Source organism: Macrobrachium rosenbergii, chromosome 44 (genome assembly GCF_040412425.1).
Source record: "Macrobrachium rosenbergii isolate ZJJX-2024 chromosome 44, ASM4041242v1, whole genome shotgun sequence".
In the NCBI taxonomy this organism is placed as follows: Eukaryota; Metazoa; Arthropoda; class Malacostraca; order Decapoda; family Palaemonidae; genus Macrobrachium; species Macrobrachium rosenbergii.
Genome location: NC_089784.1, coordinates 7748361 through 7769381, shown reverse-complemented (window position 1 = coordinate 7769381; position 21021 = coordinate 7748361). Strand labels below are relative to the sequence as shown.

General features: G+C 35.4%; 1 protein-coding gene across 13 annotated transcripts in view; it reads left to right on the top strand.

The window, feature by feature from the left end:
* Positions 1–21021, top strand: part of Galphao (G protein alpha o subunit) — a 421275-nt gene that overhangs the window by 110665 nt on the left and 289589 nt on the right. Inside the window, exons 1-2 of one of the 13 annotated variants that reach the window (XM_067087649.1) lie at positions 6255–6322; positions 10973–11576. The exons of 2 other annotated variants lie outside the window; for them this stretch is intronic. In XM_067087649.1, the coding sequence (XP_066943750.1) occupies positions 11459–11576 (118 nt within the window). In that variant the 5' untranslated portion in view covers positions 6255–6322; positions 10973–11458. Of the gene's footprint in view, positions 1–6254; positions 6323–6358; positions 6475–10931; positions 11577–21021 lie in introns of those variants that run through there. 10 more of the 13 variants (XM_067087654.1, XM_067087652.1, XM_067087653.1 and 7 more) reach the window with 10 other exon arrangements.

Genomic DNA, 21021 nt, shown 5'->3' with positions numbered 1-21021 from the left:
ATAAAGATGAGGGAAAAGAAAATAAAACTGATAGACCTGAATTCAGGAGCAGTCAACAGAAAGTTGAAATAATGAAGATTTTGGTTCTTGAGTTTAGATCGATACCTGCATTACCTGTAAAAAATACAATAAGTAATACTGATCATATTATGACGGAAGAATATATGTATATTTACATACACACACATGTATTGTGTATGTGTGTATAGGTTGCAATTTAGGCTTGATGGTCATATTGGTTAAATTTTTTAATGGAAGACCTGAATTAACTGGAACCATTAAAGGTAAAGTTAACACCCAGCCAAATGCCTTTCCTTGCACTGTCAATTTACGTAAAAATCTAAGATATTTAGATTCATTACAATATTTCATTGCCGGTAGAAAACACCCGTAATATTCTAGGAATAGAATGAGGTTTTTCATATAAATCTAGCTGACATATAAGTATAAAAAGGTAAATTAAACAGTAGGTAGGCTGATTAAGAATTGGATATCAAATTGGGTGAAACTGGTGAAAATAATGGGACATATTAGTTTTCTATAAACCATGAATCGTAGTATGACAAGGAAACTATTTTCAAAAGATTTTATCGATTTGAGAATGAAGCATTAAAAAAGAATGTTCTGAGCTAGATGGGAGAATAGAGTGAAAAATGCTACCATAAGGGAAATTACCAAAGTCCCAATATTAGATGAGATGACAATGAGATAGAGAAGGCTCGGACTTAACTTTCGCACCTCCTTGGGGGGGTGGGGGGCGGTGTCAGCCTGGCTCCTGTGGGTATCTGAAGATTTGGAAAACCCAGACTTTCGGAAGACCAAGACTTGCTTGGATGAGAACTATGAGGCGGGAGGCTGGAGGTGAGAGTAGATTTGCGCAATTGAAAGACGTGAATGGTGGAATTTCATGGAGGCACTTCTCATCACACGTCGTTGTAATCCATGATGATGATAAATATTTAAAGTTAATTTGTTTATTTATTTATATTGCATAAAGTTGTGCCTTCATACCTTAAAGTACCTTCATGTGTACCATTCCAACCTCTCTTGGAAAATGGATTAAGCTTTGATATAGTTCAGGTACGGTTTATTTTGTTTATACCGATATAAACAGTATTCTTACCCTATTTTAGATCAACTGAGTTGTAAAATACAAAATAACCTACCAAAGTAAGTTCTTTTTAGAACTACTGTGGGTATTCGGGTTTATGATAATTATCTAAAACGTGCGGTAAAAGAAACTATTGCATTACGCCACTCAAGGATTTGCAGATGTTCCCTCTAATGTGCTAGCCAGTATGACTCTGGAGTGATGTACTCACATATTGTAAGGCAAAGATTACTATATTTTTAACTATCAGATTGATGATTTATAAGTAAAATGCTTCAAAATGGGTAACTCCCTTGATTGCTTAAGAAATTTATAAGTAAATTTCAGGATAAAAAGTCACACTCTGTAAATTGAATCCCTGTCGTTTTTGGTTATTTTTTACATGACACCCCCTTCCTACTGGGGCTGAACTTGGACTTAAAGGGCATCGGGAGTGTCACTGTTCATCTCAGCGACCCCGAAAACTATGGATTAGAGACTAATATCTGTAGTTTTCTGTTATTTTTACATGTCACCCCCTTCCCACACCCACACCATTTGGTGCCAGTGAGCTCTTAGCCCCACAGTGTTATTTTCCAGATAGTAAGTCATACGTATGTATACCAAGTTTGGTTGAAATTACTCAATGCGTTTCAGAGTTATGCTGGTACATACACACACATACACAGACATCCATTTATATATGTAGATGTGTCTGTATATATATATACATATATATATTATATATATATATATATATATATATATATATATATATATATATATATATATATATGTGTGTGTGTGTGTGTGTGTGTGTGTGTGTGTGTGTGTGTGTATGATGTATGTATGTATGTAAATAAAGACAAAATCCACAAAGGAAAGAGAAACAATGAAGTGCTGCAAGGCTTTTCGACTTTATATATATTTATATATATATATATATATATATATATATATATATATATATATATATATATATATATATATATATACATGTGTGTGTGTGTGTGGGGGTTTCCTAGAGCTGCAGAAAAAGCTATTAGTGAAGCTTTTTACGTGAGAGGAGAAGTTCAAGTTTTGTTGTCCGCCGAAGCGTGTGAAGAAGCATCGTGGATTCCTGCGTTGGTGTTTGCGATCACCGTTGCATATTTAGGGTGACAGTTAGTGGACGTTTATTGAAACGCATTGCATTGCTTGGATCTATTCTGAATCATTAACTTGCGTAGACCTAAACTTGGCCTCCGCCTTTTTACGTTTCGAATTTGACAAAAGACCTTTTCTCAGGAGGCAGTTTTTACTTGTGGAATAAAAAAAACTGCTGTTATTGGAAAATAATTATTTTCTGCTGAGAGCAAAATTATGAGACCTAACCAAGATGACCCATCAGTAGACCAGTCTTATTAAAGATAAAAGAATAATGTGAATCATAGACAACGGAAGCTTGAAAGAAATTACATAATTTGTTAGCATAGAGAACGAACCCACCACTGATTGAATGGTACAGATATCTATGGTAGTGTGGATTCTATATTTTATATAGGTGAATGAAATTTGAATGTTTTCAAATAAGAAAGAAATTTCTTTCAATCTTTGTAATTGCTTTGTTGTAAATCACAGATGAAAAAATTTATAATAACTCTGGAATTCATCTAATACCAAAACTATTCTCATTCGGAGTTAACCTCTGAACTCATTTCGTAGAGCTAGATTTGGACAGCGGCAATGAAGATCTCTCTGGATTAGAAGAAAAGCTTGGATGATTTTGTCTCTGTCTTGCGTAAACATATCGTGTAACGCCCTTTTTTTTTGTCTCTGAGATTGGGAGCTAACGATTAATGAACAGAATTTATATCACAGCGACCGATTATCTTTTGCTGTGAGACTGTTACTCTCGGTTTTTCTAGAATGAAAAGAAAAAAACTGAATCAGATACATTTTACATTTTTCTTTCTTAGTTTACATCATAAAATGTTCGTTTATTTTGGCTAATCTGCGATTTTATAGTGTACGTTCTGTAGTTATTACTTTTCCAGTAGATGTGGTAACATGTTATCTTTATTTTGCATCATACTGTGCACATATTGATTAAACGTTTCTAGATACAATAGTACCTTCGTCACTTAAAAGAGTCGGCATGTAAAGACCTCGGAGTAATCTTAGCAGTGCTGTGCAAGTTGCAATGTATGTGAGGTACTGGCAATATTATTTTCGATGGTAAAAAGTGACACAGTTGTTACTGAGATGACAGCTGTAGGACGTTGTCATACGAGGTCACTTTCACTAAGATGGACCAGTTCGATATGTGTAACCGTTGGGTATGTCATAGAAATTAACAGAATCAGTCAAGTAATGATTATTTCAGTCGCAATTTAACTTCATTAGTGATTGGTGTCCCTCATTTTGCCTTGGTTGCGTTATGTTCTGTTGACAAAAAGTGCTTCATTTTATATAAATAAAGAATAGCATATTTATTTTCTACCCCATCCTCCCCTTCAAGTGGAATGGAACACTGCTGAATGAGTCTGAAGCTTTAATTATTATTTTTGAGAAACGTCTAATGAAAGTGTCAGCAAATGCCGCACAAAGTTAAGTATTGTACGTAAGTCCTCATATATTTATAACTGATAAAATCAGTGCAACCTGTTTAAGGTCATTTGTCCTTCCTTTATGAGAATACTGTTCTCCAGTGTTGATGTCTGCTTCGGCAAGAGATTTATCTCTTTTAGATAGAGTGGTTCCTGGTGATAGGTTTCTATTTCCTAATATTAGCAGTTATGACTTGGACCATCGACGGATGGTCTCTTTTTCAATTTTTCATAGTTTTATTTTAACAGAGATCTTTTACATTCACAGTTGATCCCTGATCCCATTTTCCTGCTGAGAGCAACTAGATTAGTTGAATAGCAGCACCAACATGCAGTAAAAGTACCTTACTGTCAAACTTCTCAGTTCCAGAAGTCCTTTATTCCTCACACCGTTAGACTGTGGAACAGTTTCCCTTAAAATATCGTGCTAAGGGAACTTCAAAAGTTATGCTTTTTTGAGAAACGCTTGTCAGTTTTAGTCTCCTTATAAAATGTAATATATAATTGGCATTCAGAATTACTCAAAGTTTCTTATATATTCTCAGTGTGAGGTGAGGGCCCCTTTCGTTAGTTTTGAAAGTAATATCATATTGAGTTGCGAATGTATGATATGCTGACAACAAAAGTGTTAACATACACAGACTGTGTGTATACCTTACTTAATTCAAGCAATAAAAGGAAGCATTAATGAACGGTTCAGGAAGTCGGTACTATACTTTGAGTTATCGGGTTTGGCAGAACAATGTATTAGCAACGAAGTTTTTCTTTGTTTTGTCTCTGTGTTAAATTACTTTGAAACGCTTATATTTAGGTATTTTGGTGTCTAGAAGAATTGTTAGGCTATCATATTTTTTTCTCATTGTTGAAATCGTAGTGAATATTTGTAAATCTCTCCCTCTTTCGCAGCTTACATACTAGTACTCATACGCATATTTACTATATCATATTTTTAAGCAGTATACGGTGCTACTAATCTCGACAGAGAAGCATATCTCCGGTCTTTTCCCGTTTTCCGAGTATTTAATCGGATTTTCCGTTTTTCTGTTGAGATATTGCCTTTGGTAACACTTAGTAAAGATGTAGAATAGAATATAAAATTTAGGTCAAAGGCCAAGCGCTGGGACCTATGAGATCATTCAGCGCTGAAAGGGAAGTTGACAGGAAGAAAGTTTGAAAGGTGCAACAGCAGGAAAACCTCGCAGTTGCACTATGAAATAATTGTTAGAGTGTTTGGAAAGTCAGATGGAAGAAAGAATATGAGCGGAGGTACAGTAAATGGAATGAGTGAGGTTGCAGCTAGGCGCCGAAGGGACGTTGCAAAGACCCTTAACGTATGCCTACAGTGCACCGCGTGAGGTGCAATGACGGCACTACTCCCCTACGGGGTTACTAAAGATGTAAAAATAAAGATAAAACTTATGAAAGTCCTTTTAAGAGTGGGTAAAAGTAGTCAGTTACCGTAGTCTGACAGTTGTTAAATATAAAGGCATTGAATGGAGAGAGACGAAAGAATTGGATTGTGTTTCTGTTAGTATTCAACTAGATACGTAAAAATCTGACGACTCGTGTTCAGTCAAGGTCTTCATCAGCTCCGCTCCTAAAAGCACGGATGAAGGCATATCGAAAGGTAAATAGTCAGGAATCATTCCTCTGTTTTACAGCCAAAAGCTTGTGGCTCTGACTTTCGTGGCTCTGACTTTCACACAGTGCTTCGGGAACGTTCCTGCAAAGTCACTGTCAGAATATATGGGAGCCAACAGTGCCAGCAGTTGGCATCCAAACCACCTGCTGCTTAAGAGAGGTTCGCACAGATGGTGTCGGTGTTCGCTCAGACTGCGCTTTCTCCCCCTCGTTTGTTTCTTTCCTTCCTCTCGAGAGCTTTTGAGCTTATGATGAGGTTTTTTAATGGAGGGTTGTGTGATGTACTCCCGGGAGTGGATGCGTAGGAAATTCAATTTTAAAAGAAAATTTTATGATGGTATTCCACAGTTCGATCACTAATTACTTTCACGGACGGTGCTTTTTTCCGTCTCGTGTGTGTGTTCATTGGTGTACTCGGTTACGTACACAGATAGATCTCTTGTGTAACCATCAATTCGTCCGTTCTTTCTAATCTGCTTGAATGCTCTTTCGTGTGTGTGAGTATATTAAATACGCTCATTTATGCTTACAATTAGATGCGTTGTGGACCATATTTAAGGTAATTAAGAATATTTCCATCGCTAAATGAAGGACGCTTTCAAGATTGGCTAGCTGGGCAAAAAATGAGTTGCAAGCTAATCTTATCTGACCAAAATTTTCATCCAATTTAAACCCAACCATTCCTGACGCGAACACCCCCTTTTTTTTTCTCCTCTTGTCCTGAACAGAAGGTTGGAGTCTATGGTTTAAGAAAATATATTGATGAAATAAAGACTTACGACGTTTTTTACTAATAAAAGTTCTATAGAATCACTTGTTCGAAGAAGGTAGGAGAAAAAATTATGGGTACTGAGTGAAGAAATAGTTGGTGGGGCTAGGTTCCCTTCCTATGGGCCACAACTCCTGAGGACCCATTAGCGAGTGATGTTCAGCATGTTAGTGAGTGGCAGAGTCAGCAGGAGAGGGAGCGGTAGTGCGAGGAGGGATATCTTGTCATGTGGAGGTGGGGGTGGAAGTGTAGTGGTGACGGTGGCAGTGGTTTGTCTAAAATAAGTTTGAGAAGAGGACTGGCGTTCTCCCAAGAAGGCTCGGTACCTAGAGCCAATAGTCAGTGTTAATGTGTTGCTGGTACACGATGTGGTTTCGGGTATAAGTGTGAGTGTGTGCCCTGTGCCCAGTTTTTAGCAAAGTTGTAGATATATATTGTGATAAGAACGCACCCTTGGAGGAAAAAATATATTGAAAGTGGAAAAATGACAGATCGTTGAAGTAGTGCTCCCAAGAGCATGATACGGTGCTGCGGCTGCGTGAAATATCGTGTGAACCAGTATTTTCGCTCACTTTTGAATTAAGGAGCAGCACTTGCTCTGGACGTTTTTCTACGGCAACTAATTATGTCAGTTTCTTAGTGCAAAGTGTAGTTTGAATCTGGAAGGTTTTGAAACTATAAAACGATGGAAGGCTTTGAAACTATAAAACGAGTGAACTTTTTTTTTGTTGATTCTTTCGAAGTCAGTTGAGTTTGGTGAAACGCCCGAATCGTTATGAGAGGAGGGTACAAGTCGAGCCGGTTAAGGCAAACTCCGCTTTCTTGAAGGCGACGGAAAAGTTGAGTGGTCATACAGACAATTATATTTGAGTGGCAAAATGTGGCGCTTCTCTGCGTTTATCACAGGAAATGATAATGGATACGTGTGTCGTCGAGCCACGGAGACAAAGAGAGGATATAAGCATGTGGATTTTCTCTCATGTTCTAAATGTCGAGAGAAACAGATCATTCGCAAAGTTTATTATCTTGAGCTTGTAGACTTATATGCATATGTATTTATGGATATAACCAGTGATGTAGTCACAGATTATTCACACACACACACACACACACACACACACATATATATATATATATATATATATATATATATATATATATATATATATATATATATATATATATATATATACATATATATATATATATATATATATATGTATGTATACAGGTGTCTGTTGTGGGGATGGGGGCTCCTCTTTACATAGAGTTATATACATCATAAATATGTAAGTTGCTTTCTGTCTTCAATGATCTCTTAGGAAATTTACATGAAAATCTTATGCTCAGTTTTGTTTTTTAGTGACGTCATTTTAACGTAATAGGGTTTACAGATATTTTGGTAATTTTAAATGTGTTCATCGTGCATTATATTTTTATGGTGTCTCTTTATATTTTCCAATTAATTCCAAGTTAATTAGCAAAAAAGAACCTTTGTACTATTTACGTCCCAAGAAAATGATCAGTAATTTGGTGAGACATTTGTTATCTTCTCATTAGTAAGCTTACGCAAGTAATAGATATTTTTTAGAATTTGTCCAGAACACATAAACTGACTTTGTGAGGAGAACATCTCCATACAAGGGTCTCTTTGTTAAGAGCCTTTGCTAGAGAAACCTCATCGAGGAGTACGATGCTATGAAGGGAAAAATCCTTAAGCACACCGGACTTCCCTTTCAGCAACTTCGATGGATTTGGATTAAAGCTCCTTCCATGATCCAGACAGGGCAATGGAGGGTTTTAGTTTGTGCAGTTAATGTATAGCCTGTTCCAAGATGTCTGGAAAGCAGGTACCGCATTAAGAGGTAGCACTTATAACTTTACAGGGATGGTTAGGAACATCCAAGAAAAAAAGTATAAATTACTCTTTTAAAAATTTACTACGGCATGTACAGAAGTGGCAAACCCGGCAACAAGAGTAAGCGAATTGATCTTGTGTATATATCCTCTAAGGACGAAAATTCGAGGAAAGTGTAAGCTAAATTAAAAAATTTTACATCGAGCATGTATTGCTAGGCAATACATTACAAGGTTCTGATTAAGGTGTAATAACACTGCTTGAACCGATACAGTGACCTAGACCTAATGATAAGACTCTTACTCATGTAGAAGAAATTATTAATGGTGACGTGGAATGTAGAGAATCTTTAAATTAAGTGATCATTGGTTGCTCAGTAATGACGTAATTTGTCAGATAATAGCTTGGCTGGTTTCTGCGGTAATGTAGCTATATGACCTTGTGGGTACTCGTGTCTGGAACTTACAGTAGAAGGGTTTGGAGAAATTAGTTCTCCGTTTGGTAGGGCAGTGGCAGAATGACAGAAGTCGAATGATGGCCGGGTGTGGTGCCTTAGGCAAGTAGCTTTGTCTCCTATCCTGACCTTTTTATATGGCCTCCAAGGTCATAACTTGAACCTGTGCTGGACTGAAAACAGCATCTTGACTAATGATGGGATTTACCTGCGTTAGTCCCTATGAAATTAGACGCTGGCCTAAACCATGGTCGAACTGTGGTATATAAACTACAGTAGAAAAACTTGCTGTTACTGGAAATATTTAGTGTGGTTGCTTTGACTAAATTTTTAAATAAAGGTTTAACCAAAGAAATGCCAGAATCTTCTGGCATGGTGACCAGACAGAGACAGGGAGAAAGAAAAATGAATTTCACACATCCTCCATCCATAAAGCGAGAACAGAACGACTACAGCAATAGGTTAGACCCTTCACGATGCTAGCTAATGGAGAAGGGCCGAACAACCTAAACGACTAGTCGAGAAAACGACGAATTACGGAGCCTGAAGACCAGCGAAGAATGAAACCAGTTACCACAGATCCAAGTTCAACGAGATGTTTCAGATCCCGTGCGCATAGACGTACAAGCAACGGTAGACGAAAGCTAAGAGGGAAACAATGTGATAGACAATTCCTGCAGCCAAGGGAAATTTTACTTAATAATCCAAGGTACAAATACGAATGGAGTAACATAATTCAAATTGACGCAAAGACCAATACTTTACTGTAAATTGGTACGAATTTTCAAACACTATTATAAGGTCGATGTAAATAAATCAAAGAATAACAGGGCCTTAATTCACATATCACTTAGCTTGAAAATGGCTATGAAATGAGTGAAAACTAATGTGATCTGTAGTTTGATTTTAACCATTTCTGATGGGCTCCTAATGAATTACGAAATTACTCTGTTGCAAGAAATGCAACTATATATATCTACTAAAACATAATAGTTAAGAAATCAGAAGAAATATGAATAAAGAAAATGGCAAGCTCCATGAAAATTACAAACGATGGTAATAAACCAAAATCCATCACAAAAACGGAACCTCAAGATTATCAGAAGTAGCGGCTGTTAATAAGTGAGAAGAATTTCTGTGAATGTGAAATTGTCGAGATCTTAAGAAACATTTATGAAAGGCATTGTTGAATGGAGAGTGGTCTTTGAAGAATGCTGTTATTGGCTGCCTGATAATGATGTTGTTATCGACCAATACCTCGGTTAGTTTCATCACTGATGAATCTGCTTGACCTCTTGGGTCCCTCGTATTTGGACCATATAAGAGATGTAAAAGGCACCGTAAGTCGAATGAGTGGCTATTTGAGGCACTCAGGCAAGGAGTGTTGCCTAATGTTTTCATGACCATGAAGGTGCCTTTCCTATAAATCTAAAATAATAATTTATCCCTTACTGGACTGCAACAAGCGTCCAAACGTAATTTGAGTTGACAAGACACAAAAAACCAACTACAAAAATTCCATGGAAATACCTGAAAATCTACCTCAGGTTAAGAGCAAAGTATATATTCATAATATATATATATATATATATATATATATATATATATATATATATATATATATATATATATATATATATATATATGTGTGTGTGTGTGTGTGTGTGTGTGTGTGTGTATGTATAATGTGTGTATACATATATTATGTATTTATGCACGTATGTGTAGAGAGAGAGACTGAATACGCATTTGTCACTATTTTTGCTTCTCACAAGAGTAATTGCAATGTTTAATATCTGCTGTCAATACGAAAGATGATATGGACCATTTTTTTGAGAACGTTCGTAAAATATGGTTGTTTTGCAAACATTTCCATATGGAAAATGAGTTTTAGTTTTCATCATCCTCTGTCGTTTTTTATTCTAAAAAGGGGACATTTGTTTGTTTTTCTTGTGCCTTCGTGTGCGTATCATGTGAGTAATTGTAAGTAAATCCGCAGATACATGTAACATTTCAAGAGCATCTACATCAAAAAAAAAAAAGCGGTCAAAGCAATCTGTGACATGGTCCTAGTTCGATAAGAACAGACACCAAGATGGCAGCATCCTCAGATATGACAACAGATGATCGGCAACGACCTACGCCGAAACCATAGTTGCGTTGTATCAGGGTGCAGGAAGTTGAGCGTGTATTGTCTTCGAACCAACTCTCCAAGGTTCTATAGAAGGAAGAGGGGTCGGGGAAGGGGAGGGAAGAGTATGTATTTGGAGAGTGATAGTGGGAGGGGGGATTGGTTAGGACTTCTGATAAGAGCATTTGAGAGAAGAATGAAAAGAAAACAAATGAAAAAGCCAAGAGTCAAGGGAAGGTGTACATTCAGAACAGCTGCCACAGTTGGGGATGCGAGTGTGTCTGACATTTTGTCTCTCATAAAGTATGATGTACGCTTATTCTGGAATTAATATATGGAGAAGATTGATCTATAACATTGTTATTAACAGCGAAGTAACCCTGGAAAAATGTTCTTTTAGATGAATGATCTTGGTCGTGTGGTTATCACCATATCATAAAGTTCTTTCAGAAGTATAACCACAGACATGCATAGCCAAGAGAATAAATAACGTACAGAAGTAACCAATCAGTGTGAACGTATTTATTCACAGAAACCATGACGACGGAGCAGAAGAACTTAGCAGTTGGTGAGGTAATGGCTGGATAGTGATTGTAGAGGTCGGTGAAGAATTTTCTCTTTGCCACTGGAGTGATTTTCTTGTTTTTAAAACGAAATTCGAAAGAAGATTAAAGTAAAAGTCATTAAGTGAACAAAGTATATTACAAACTTGTATTAGTATAGAATAGGAAAACAAGACGCACAAACGAACGGACGCCCTGTGAATGACCAAAGGACCGCTCTTGGCGAGTTGTGTTTCGAAGTAGTGTTTATATAAACCTAGAGTGTGAAAAGAAAGCATTATACATTTTGGATCACGTTGAGTAGCAGTAGTAGCAGGAGTCTCTTGTGTGTGTACAGCCTAATTAGGCCACACATCAGGTCAACATGGGGTGTACGATGTCCATGGAGGAAAAGGCCGCTCTGGCCAAGAGCCGTGAGATTGACAGATCGTTGATGCTGGCGAATGAAAGTGCCGCCAGAGATGTCAAGCTTCTCTTATTAGGTAAGTAAAATTGAGGGATGAGTGGTACAGATGGGAAGAAAATAAACCTGTAAATGAATAAATAAGAAATTAGATTAATAAATAGGGTTGGAGAGTTGGACATGTGGAAGTAGAATTCATCTTAAATTTTCGGGCTTGTAAAAGAAATTTCGGATCTTTAGTCTTTACGGAATTTTTGAAAGCTAGAATTGTCATAAACTTTAAAAGTTGGAAAATATTTTGAAGCTTATAATCCATATGGGATTTGCTTACTAGATTTTTTTTATTTAAGCTATATGATAGTTTAAATGATTTTTCCAAACTTATATTCGATGTGGAAATTTTAAGTGTAGCATACATCTTAAATTTCCTAGAATTATAAAGCTTATATTCGTAATATATATATATATATATATATATATATATATATATATATATATATATATGTGTGTGTGTGTGTGTTTGTGTTTATGTGTGTATGTGTATGTATATATATACATATATATATATATATATATATATATATATATATATATATATATATATATATATATATACGTACATGTATGTATGTATGTATGTATATAAAGACACATACATACATTTACTGTATTTGTGTATATATACATACATACATACATATATAATATATATATATATATATATATATATATATATATATATATATATATATGTATAAAATAGCTAGAGAGGAGGGAGAGAGAGTTAGTACCTTATAATCTACGAGAGATTTTGAGGATTAATTTGTCGAATTTAACTGAACAGTTTTATATTTTCTAGTTTCCGTATTTATACAGGACCTGTAACGGTAACAAAAATGACATTTTTTTCCAGTTTTCCAGTACAGTGTAAATGTTTCATGCAAGTAAAAACCTTCGGTTACTTGCTGACTTTGGCGGAACTAAGATCTAACAGCATTTTGGCATCATAGTGGAGTCCTGTATAGTGAGTCATCTGGCAATAATACCACATGCAACTGGGAATCTCAGCTGTCAAAATAGAATAATAATGATTAGTCTTCTATTGGCAATTAGGGGTTGTATGTGGCGAAAAGCTCTCTCTCTCTCTCTCTCTCTCTCTCTCTCTCTCTCTCTCTCTCTCTCTCTCTCTCTCTCTCTCTCGTGACTATGCTGTATTCTTGAGTCTCCGACCGGCCAATGGAGAATTAGAGGAATTTATTTCTGGTGATAGAAATTCATTTCTCGTTGTAATGTGGTTCGGATTCGACAATAAGCTGTAGGTCCCGTTGCTAGGTAGCCAATTGGTTCTTAGCCACGTAAAATAAAATCTAATCCTTCGGGCCAGCCCTAGGAGAGCTGTTAATCAGCTCAGTGGTCTGGTTAAACTAAGGTATACTTAAATTTTTCTTGAATGAAATATATTCACGCTTTTGACTCATGTAGTTTAATAAATATTCATGGTAACAGCAAGTGCATGGATGGGTCCAGGTTTATTTCAGTGCAACACCTCTAAAGGCAAAGCCACAAGGAAATAGAAATTCAAAACAAATTAGCAAGATAATTTAAACGAACAAAGTAACGGGTAAGTTGAAATGCATACTCTCTATTTGGTAAAGTAACAGGTAAATAAAAATTATATTCAGACGCTGCTTTCTTACAAGGTAACAGTCAAATGGAAATGCATACCCAACGATTGACCAATCAAAAGCCTGATATAATGTATTCCTTGCTATAAGGCAAAGTCATAAGTAAATAGTAATGCATTCACTGCTTTCTGACAAAGCCAAAGGTAAAATGAGAAGCACTGCCTGCTACTTGGCAGAGCAACTGGTGAACAGAAATACATATCTCTCTGTCTATCAGAGTAACGGATAAACATAAATTCCTGCCTTACTGTGTAGCCAAGTATCAGGTAAATAAACAGGAATGGCTTCCTACTGCCGAACAAAACAAAGTTAAATATAAATGCAGTACTGCTCCTCGGCAAAGCATCTGTCAATAGGGATGCATAGGGAAACAACAGACATACTACTTTGCAACATTTAACTTTTACAGCAGTCAAATAGAAATGCAGTAATGCTGCCTGGCAAAAACAAATGTCATATAAAATGCGTATCCGGCTACCTGACAGTAACGCAAATAGAAGTGCATAAACTACTATTTGGTTAAACAACAGGCAAATAAAAATTAATTCTGGAAATGTAACAGTCAATGCATACTCTGCTGTGTGGCAGTCTCGGGTAAATAGAAACGCATCCATGCTGCCCCGGTGAAGTAACAGGGGAAATTGAAATGCATACCCTGATATGTGGCCAAATAACAGGTAAATAGAAATGCATGCCCTGTTGTCGAGTTCCCAAGTGTTGCCCTCAATTGCCGCTGATCCATTCGCTCGATCGTAGTAACATCAACAACGACTGAAGTAATCGAATTTATCCACGGTAAATGGCGGTTGCCAAAGCAGAATCATGCTGGCGTTGGGCTGTCAAGTGAATTCGTCGCTCTCAAGCGACGGAGGCGTGTCAACGAATTTTTTGTTTGTTCGTTTCGGTGTTTTTCAATTGTTATTGTTGGCTACTTTATTGCTGGTGATGTTTTTGCTTTTGTTGGTGATCTAACAGCTTCCTTTAAATCATGATCGTTTGTGTGTGATTAGTAGGCTTTGGGTGTGAAGTCATGTAATTGCTTATGTAAGAAGAAAAGATCATGAGGTGCCTCTCGTAAATAGTAGCTACCTTGCTTTCGAGAGCAGATTTTAAATAGGGAAACAAACAGCTTGGTAGACAAGCAAAGTTCAAGCGATCTTGCTTGCGTAAGCGTATGAAGAACAAAGTTACTTGAGCGCTGTGTTGTTGGGGGATTCTTGGATTTCTGCTTTTATTCGTTTTTCAATGGACTGTGTTTAGATAAAGTAAATATGTTTCAATAGTAAAATAAATTGCAATTTTTCATGTCAAGTGTTCTTGTTGTTGATAAAAATAAAATGTATAATAAACCTATCAGGATTTAACAGTTGCTTCATTAAATCCAGTTCATTGCTTATTATCATACATTATCTTTCATCCCTTAAATTCCCCGATTTCTTACATTTCTTGTATAAAGAGACAGTTGTTTTACATTCATGACACATAACCAGACCATCTCCATGCATTACGATCCAACTTCTCAGAGGCACAATGCTTTATACAGTTATTGCAACACTAGATAACACAGAAAATAGGCTCTTTACTTAATCATGTAATTGTTAGTTGTTATTCTCTTGTGTTATTCCTTTCGTATTCTGTTGACACTTCAACGGGTTTTCTCGCAATTCTACCTTAAGCACCTTTGGTTCAGCAAGGTGGGCTCCATTTGTCTTTTATTCGGTTCTGTATCTTATATAAACCTTGTACTGACTTACCACTGTTTTTCATGAAATTCTCCTGGTTTGCTGATGTACTCTGGTGATTGCCTTTATTTTTTAATATTAAGAGTAGCTACAAAAAACTTGTGACTTCTGGAAAAGTTTCAGGGAAGTTGAAACTGGAAATTATAAGGGTGTGTGTGCTCGAAGAATGGCCGTTAAATGGAAAGTTTTATGGTAGTGCACGGAGTAACTGTTCTAGACAATGCTAGAAAATACTGAAGTGAACAGTCATAAAAAGTTTCTTTATAAGATTTTATTATACTTGTAGAAGATTGCCTTCAAGACAAAAACTACGTTACCTGGTAAAAGTAATTTGTAGAATGCGTTACGTAACTTGCCGTCGATTTTGAAATCAGTATTATAGACAATATATATATATATATATATATATATATATATATATATATATATATATATATATATATATATATATATATATATACTATATATATATATATATATATATATATATATATATATATATATATATATATATATATATATATATATATATATATATATATATATATATATATATATATATTGAGATGTGTTTCCTCTCCTTCCCTAAAAACCGGGTTTTGCAGAATTTCTAAACTTAGAGGCAATTTCGGATTTTCCTGGAAAGTGCTTCGGGAAGAATTGCTTCTTTGGCAAAGTTTGGGTCTCCTGGGCATCAGGTAAAATGGCACGGCATGTCAAGGTCGAACTTTTAGATCCATTCACCTTCCCCCTAGTTCAAGGCTGACGATTCCCTTCCTGACCGGTATTGCTATGCATGGCTCTGAATTGCAATAGTTGGAATTGCGGTGGGAAAAAGATCGATAAAAGGTGATGGTAATAAGTCTTTCTCCATAACTTTCTGGGTTGATTAACTGATTGATTGATTAATGTATGTAAATTTATTTTTGATTGTGGATTTCATTATTGTGTGTAATTTTTTTTCTGTGGGTTTTATTAATGTATATAAATTTATTTTTGCATGTGAAAACGGTGTTGAACGCTCTCTCTCTCTCTCTCTCTCTCTCTCTCTCTCTCTCTCTATATCTATCTCTATATATATATATATATATATATATATATATATATATATATATATATATATAAAATATATATATATATATATATATATATATATATATATATTTATACATAAATATATATTACATATATATACACACATGTATATGTATATATATATATATATATATATATATATATATATATATATATATATATATATATATATATATATATAAACATATAAATAATCTGAGGGTGACTAGTGGCTACAATTAGATCATTAGCTATACAGTTTTGCTTATAGGGAAAAATGTGGATGTCCCAAAACTACTTCACTGTACTCTATTTCAAGTAGGTTTGAAATGAAGTTAATGTTTTGAACAGGGTTTCCGTATTTTATCATATTCGATCATTTAGGAAGCCTATCATCCAAATTATTAACTAAAAAATAAGTTTTCTTGTGATTTTTTTATCGTATGTACAGTATTTTTTCAGACATAGCAAATACGATTCCAACCTTTTCATTGTTTTATTAATCATTTAGCTTGCGATTTAAGCTGTCGGTTCTGTTAATCGAAATGAAATATGTTTTCTATGCTACGCTTTATATAAGGAAGAGAAATACAGTTCATGTTTTACGATATTACTTCGCGCTGCTGTAAAGGGAAGTACCTGAGGCATTTTCCTCTTGTTGTTGCTTTTGGATATGTCAGGTCACTGACCTCTGTTCTGGAGGGAAGTTAGAAATTTTCTTCCTCTTCTTGGGGTCAGTAAACTATAGATTTTTCTTTTAATACCAGTAGTCTAGTGACTTTTAACCGTTGGGGAGTATGAGATTATAAAGTATTTTTTGTACTGTATTGTACTGTATGTGGTATGCAAAATATATATATAAAATCATTAGTATTCATTCAGTGCTTTTAAAACATTACTAGGTAACTACAGGCCACGTCGTAGAACTTTTTCATTGTATTTTTTTAAGCATATATATATATATATATATATATATATATATATATATATATATATATATATATATATATATATATGTATATATATATATATATGCTATATACATATATTTGTGAATGGATGTGTTGTCAAGTTTATAAAACTGTCTGTATATATATATGGGAAAAGTATCTACAAACCTCTATATGTACACAAGCAATCATAACTTTATGTATTTCATGTTCTCCTACACATTTGAATGTGTAATAATACGTAGTTCTGTGATCTCTTGATAATGACAGTTTTCTTAGGTGGTGATCGAAGGGATTTCTGCTAGGCGAAAGGACACATGATCTTCATCTTGTTCAGAACACAGAATAGAATTGCTAATCCTGGAAATCTGTGTAAATTGAAGAGGCCTGCTTTGTTAGTCGTAGGCTTAGCTTTCATAGGCCTGGGAGTCTAGCCCTGCCGTCTTGAGATGAAGGTACTGGTAAATGTGGCTAGGCTTAAAATAATCATGTTTCTTAGGCCTTGACTATAATGAGGGTGTTTCTGGCTAGTCATTGACCGGAAAGTATTTGTGGTTCATGGTTGTGTATGTTTTCCCTTAGGCTGGTAATAGTACATCTCTTTATGGTAATAACTGTAATGATTATTAATATTTGTTGGAATAGCCCGTGTCATTAAATTTTTTGTGAGAGTACCGACTTTTACTGAAAATTTTAGGTTTTATATAGTGAGATAAGTAGATGTAAGAGCAGATTTCAGTTTGTAATGGGATAAGTTCTAAATGTCATAGAATGGTCCTTTTTGCCAAGGGTCACTGCAACAAGCCGGGTCTTTGTTGTACTAACCTAAACATCTCTGTATGATTGCCATAGTCCAATATTGTAGGACTTTTTAATTATCATTCTTCTCTTTCCCCAGCAGTTTCCTTAGGGTTTTGAAATATCCTTTCGGATATGCATTCAGTTGATGCCTAAAGTTGATTTTCTCTGCCATTAATATTTGTGAATAAGATGCTGCCATTATCTGTACAAGTCATTATGACGTCAGAAATCACATCCTGCAAGCATATCTGTTCTGTCTAGAAGGGTGAAGAACTGTGCTTGCTATAAGATAACTTGAGAGCGATAGGGCTCTTGCCCTATTTAAATTGAGGAAAAGGCTGAAAACTAGGAATTTCTCTTGCTTCATTGTAAAACAAACGTGTTATATTGATGGATGAATAACTTCCTCAGGAGACACTATCCAGCTAAGGGGGTTTTCCTGTTAATTGGAAAATATATGCTTTACTTATGTATACAGAAATGAATGTGGCATAATCTATATTCATGCGTATCCCGATGTTTTGAATGTTTATGTGGCTGTAAATGCAAAAATGTATTTTGTGATAGTTATCATAACATACTGTAAATAACTAGAATACAACAGCGCATTCTGTGTAAATATTCGTCTTTATACCCCTATACATTTATATAGGTTTTCTTGATGATATCTGGTCCTCGGGAAAAACCCTATTTTTCCCATGAAACAGATTTGCGTCAGAAAGAGATGTCTAAATACCAAGAGGAAGATGTTTCTTGAAAGATTAAAAAAAAGAGTATGCAGCAGACCTCTGCCGTTTTCTGATCAGGCCTTCTTTCTCCTTTCCCTTCACTTTGCTGACGTCAGCACTGCTGTCGGGTCATTTCACGGCCGGTTATATCGCCTTCATTTTTCTTGTATCTTATCGCTCCTGAAAGCTTCAATGAACACTTCTCCCTCTTCGGTGGACGATTTTTTTTTTTCTTCCTTTTTCGCCATCATGCCTTTCCTGGCTTTTTATGGGTGGAAAGTGCGATTCAGGATAAAAAGTATCGGCAAACAGATTAAAAAGTTTCAATCTCTCTCTCTCTCTCTCTCTCGCGTGGACACTTGCTTACATACATACGCGCACATAACCGTAAATACAGATAAATCTTTTTCTCCTTAAATCGGATGTATAAGGGATATCGTTTACTTAAGTTTTATTTATCTTGCAGAAGGTGTCTTGTCATGTTAACGGTTGCACACTTGCGCTTCCTTGCCTTTCATTCAGCAGGAAATATAATTCATATAATTCATACACGCACACACACACACATATATGTATATATGTATAATTGTTATATGCATTATATATATACTAAAGGATATATTCAAACTGGATGGTATTTAATATGTATTTTATTCAAAAAGTTACAAGCTTTCTTGGACAAACAGTCCATATTATCATATATATATATATATATATAGCAAATATATATATCCGGCTGTATTTATATCTGTATGCTGGGTATTTATATACAAATCCTATAATATCAAATTAGCTCTTCCTGAGTATCTCCGATGGAGAATTATCTCTTGACCTTGGTTTATTAAGTGATAAATCCCTGGTTCCAGATGTCGAACGTTTTCCATTCGTTCTCAGTGGCGTTACCACCGCGCCTTCAAGATGGCGCGGTGCTACTGTGGAGTATATGATTTTTCTAGATATGGTTCGCGTCCCATGGTGTATGTATATTTATCATATATATATATTCCCCTCGGTGACATATTCATCGGAGATATATATGTATTTATATTACAATTTGTATATGATTATATATATATATATATATATATATATATATATATATATATATATATATATATATAGAGAGAGAGAGAGAGAGAGAGAGAGAGAGAGAGGCATTGTGGCCTGTTCTGTGGCATGCTCGCCTCACTTTCGAGAAAACCCTTATTCGAATCTTGGTAGATGAGGATATGGTAGATTCTATTGCTTCATATATGTAAGCTGTTGTGACAACAGTTATGGACAGCTGAAGGTACGTTCTGAAAAAAACCCAGGTGTGCTTCTGCTTGTAGGATCTATGTGGATAATATAAAGAACCCGAAGAACTGGATTAGAGGAATGTTACTTTCTTTGCATAAATTTAAAGGTGATAGGGTAAAAATTGTTTGGTGCACCAAGGAAGTTATTTGGTAGGATTTTTATGAGAAAGTAAGACAGATAAGAGACAGATAAAAGGATAATCGTTTAATGCTCAAGTTTTTTTTTCTTTTTTTAGAAACCATCGCTTAAGAAGCTTGATAAATGTGGTTAATTCATGGTGCATAAGATCATTTGCTGATAGCAGTTAAGATTCTGTATGACAGACGCAAAGTGTACTTTTGAATATGCAGATGTGAGAGTAACTGGTTTGAATATGAAAATAGGTGGAGTAATGTTAGAAGTCAGGTGAAAGACAGCAGATGTGGGCGCAAAATTTTTGGGATAAAGAAAATGAGTCGCTAATAACGGGCTAATTGATGTATGTAGATGATATAGAAATGATTTAAAGAGAAACTGCAGATTTTAGTAAAAGCGTTTAAAAGTAGTTTTTAGTAGAGAAGAGTTGACAGTAAATGTGAGCAAGAATAAAGTTATACTATAAAGGTTAAGTGGAAACCAAAAGATGAGCAGTAAATGGTAATATGAATTGTGGAAGAACAGAAGTGACTGATTTGGTTTTAGGTCGTTAATTTAATGCATGATGGTAGGATGAGAGAAGAGGTGAGTCACAGCATAGGGGAAGCAAGAAAGGTAGCAGGATGTGTGCAAAAGATTGGGAAGAGCGTAGGATTGTCTATGAAAGCCACTATGCATTGTATTAGGGGTTAATCATCCTATTCTCCTTTGTAGAAGAAAAGCGTTTATGTTTTATGGGACTTAAAGAAAAGATCCAAGCTGTTGAGATGAATTATTTGTATAATATGTGTGGCATGAAAATGAAAGAAAAAAGTGCTGGTGCAGTGGAGAAGGACTGTTTACAATATATTTGTGGCTAATAGAATTGAAAGGGTGACTAATGTGGAGATACATTAGAAGAAATGTTAAAAGGAAGGATTAGAGTTTTTGAGGTTGTTTAGTCATGTAGAGAGAATGGAAGACTATAGGCGATTGAAAAGAATGAATATTTCTGAACTGTTGGGGGAGGAGGAGGAGGAGGAGAGGAAAACAAGAAGGGGGACATATAAACGCCTTGAAAGAGTTCATACAAAGGCAGGGTCTTACTATGCAGGAAATGCCAGTGTGTGT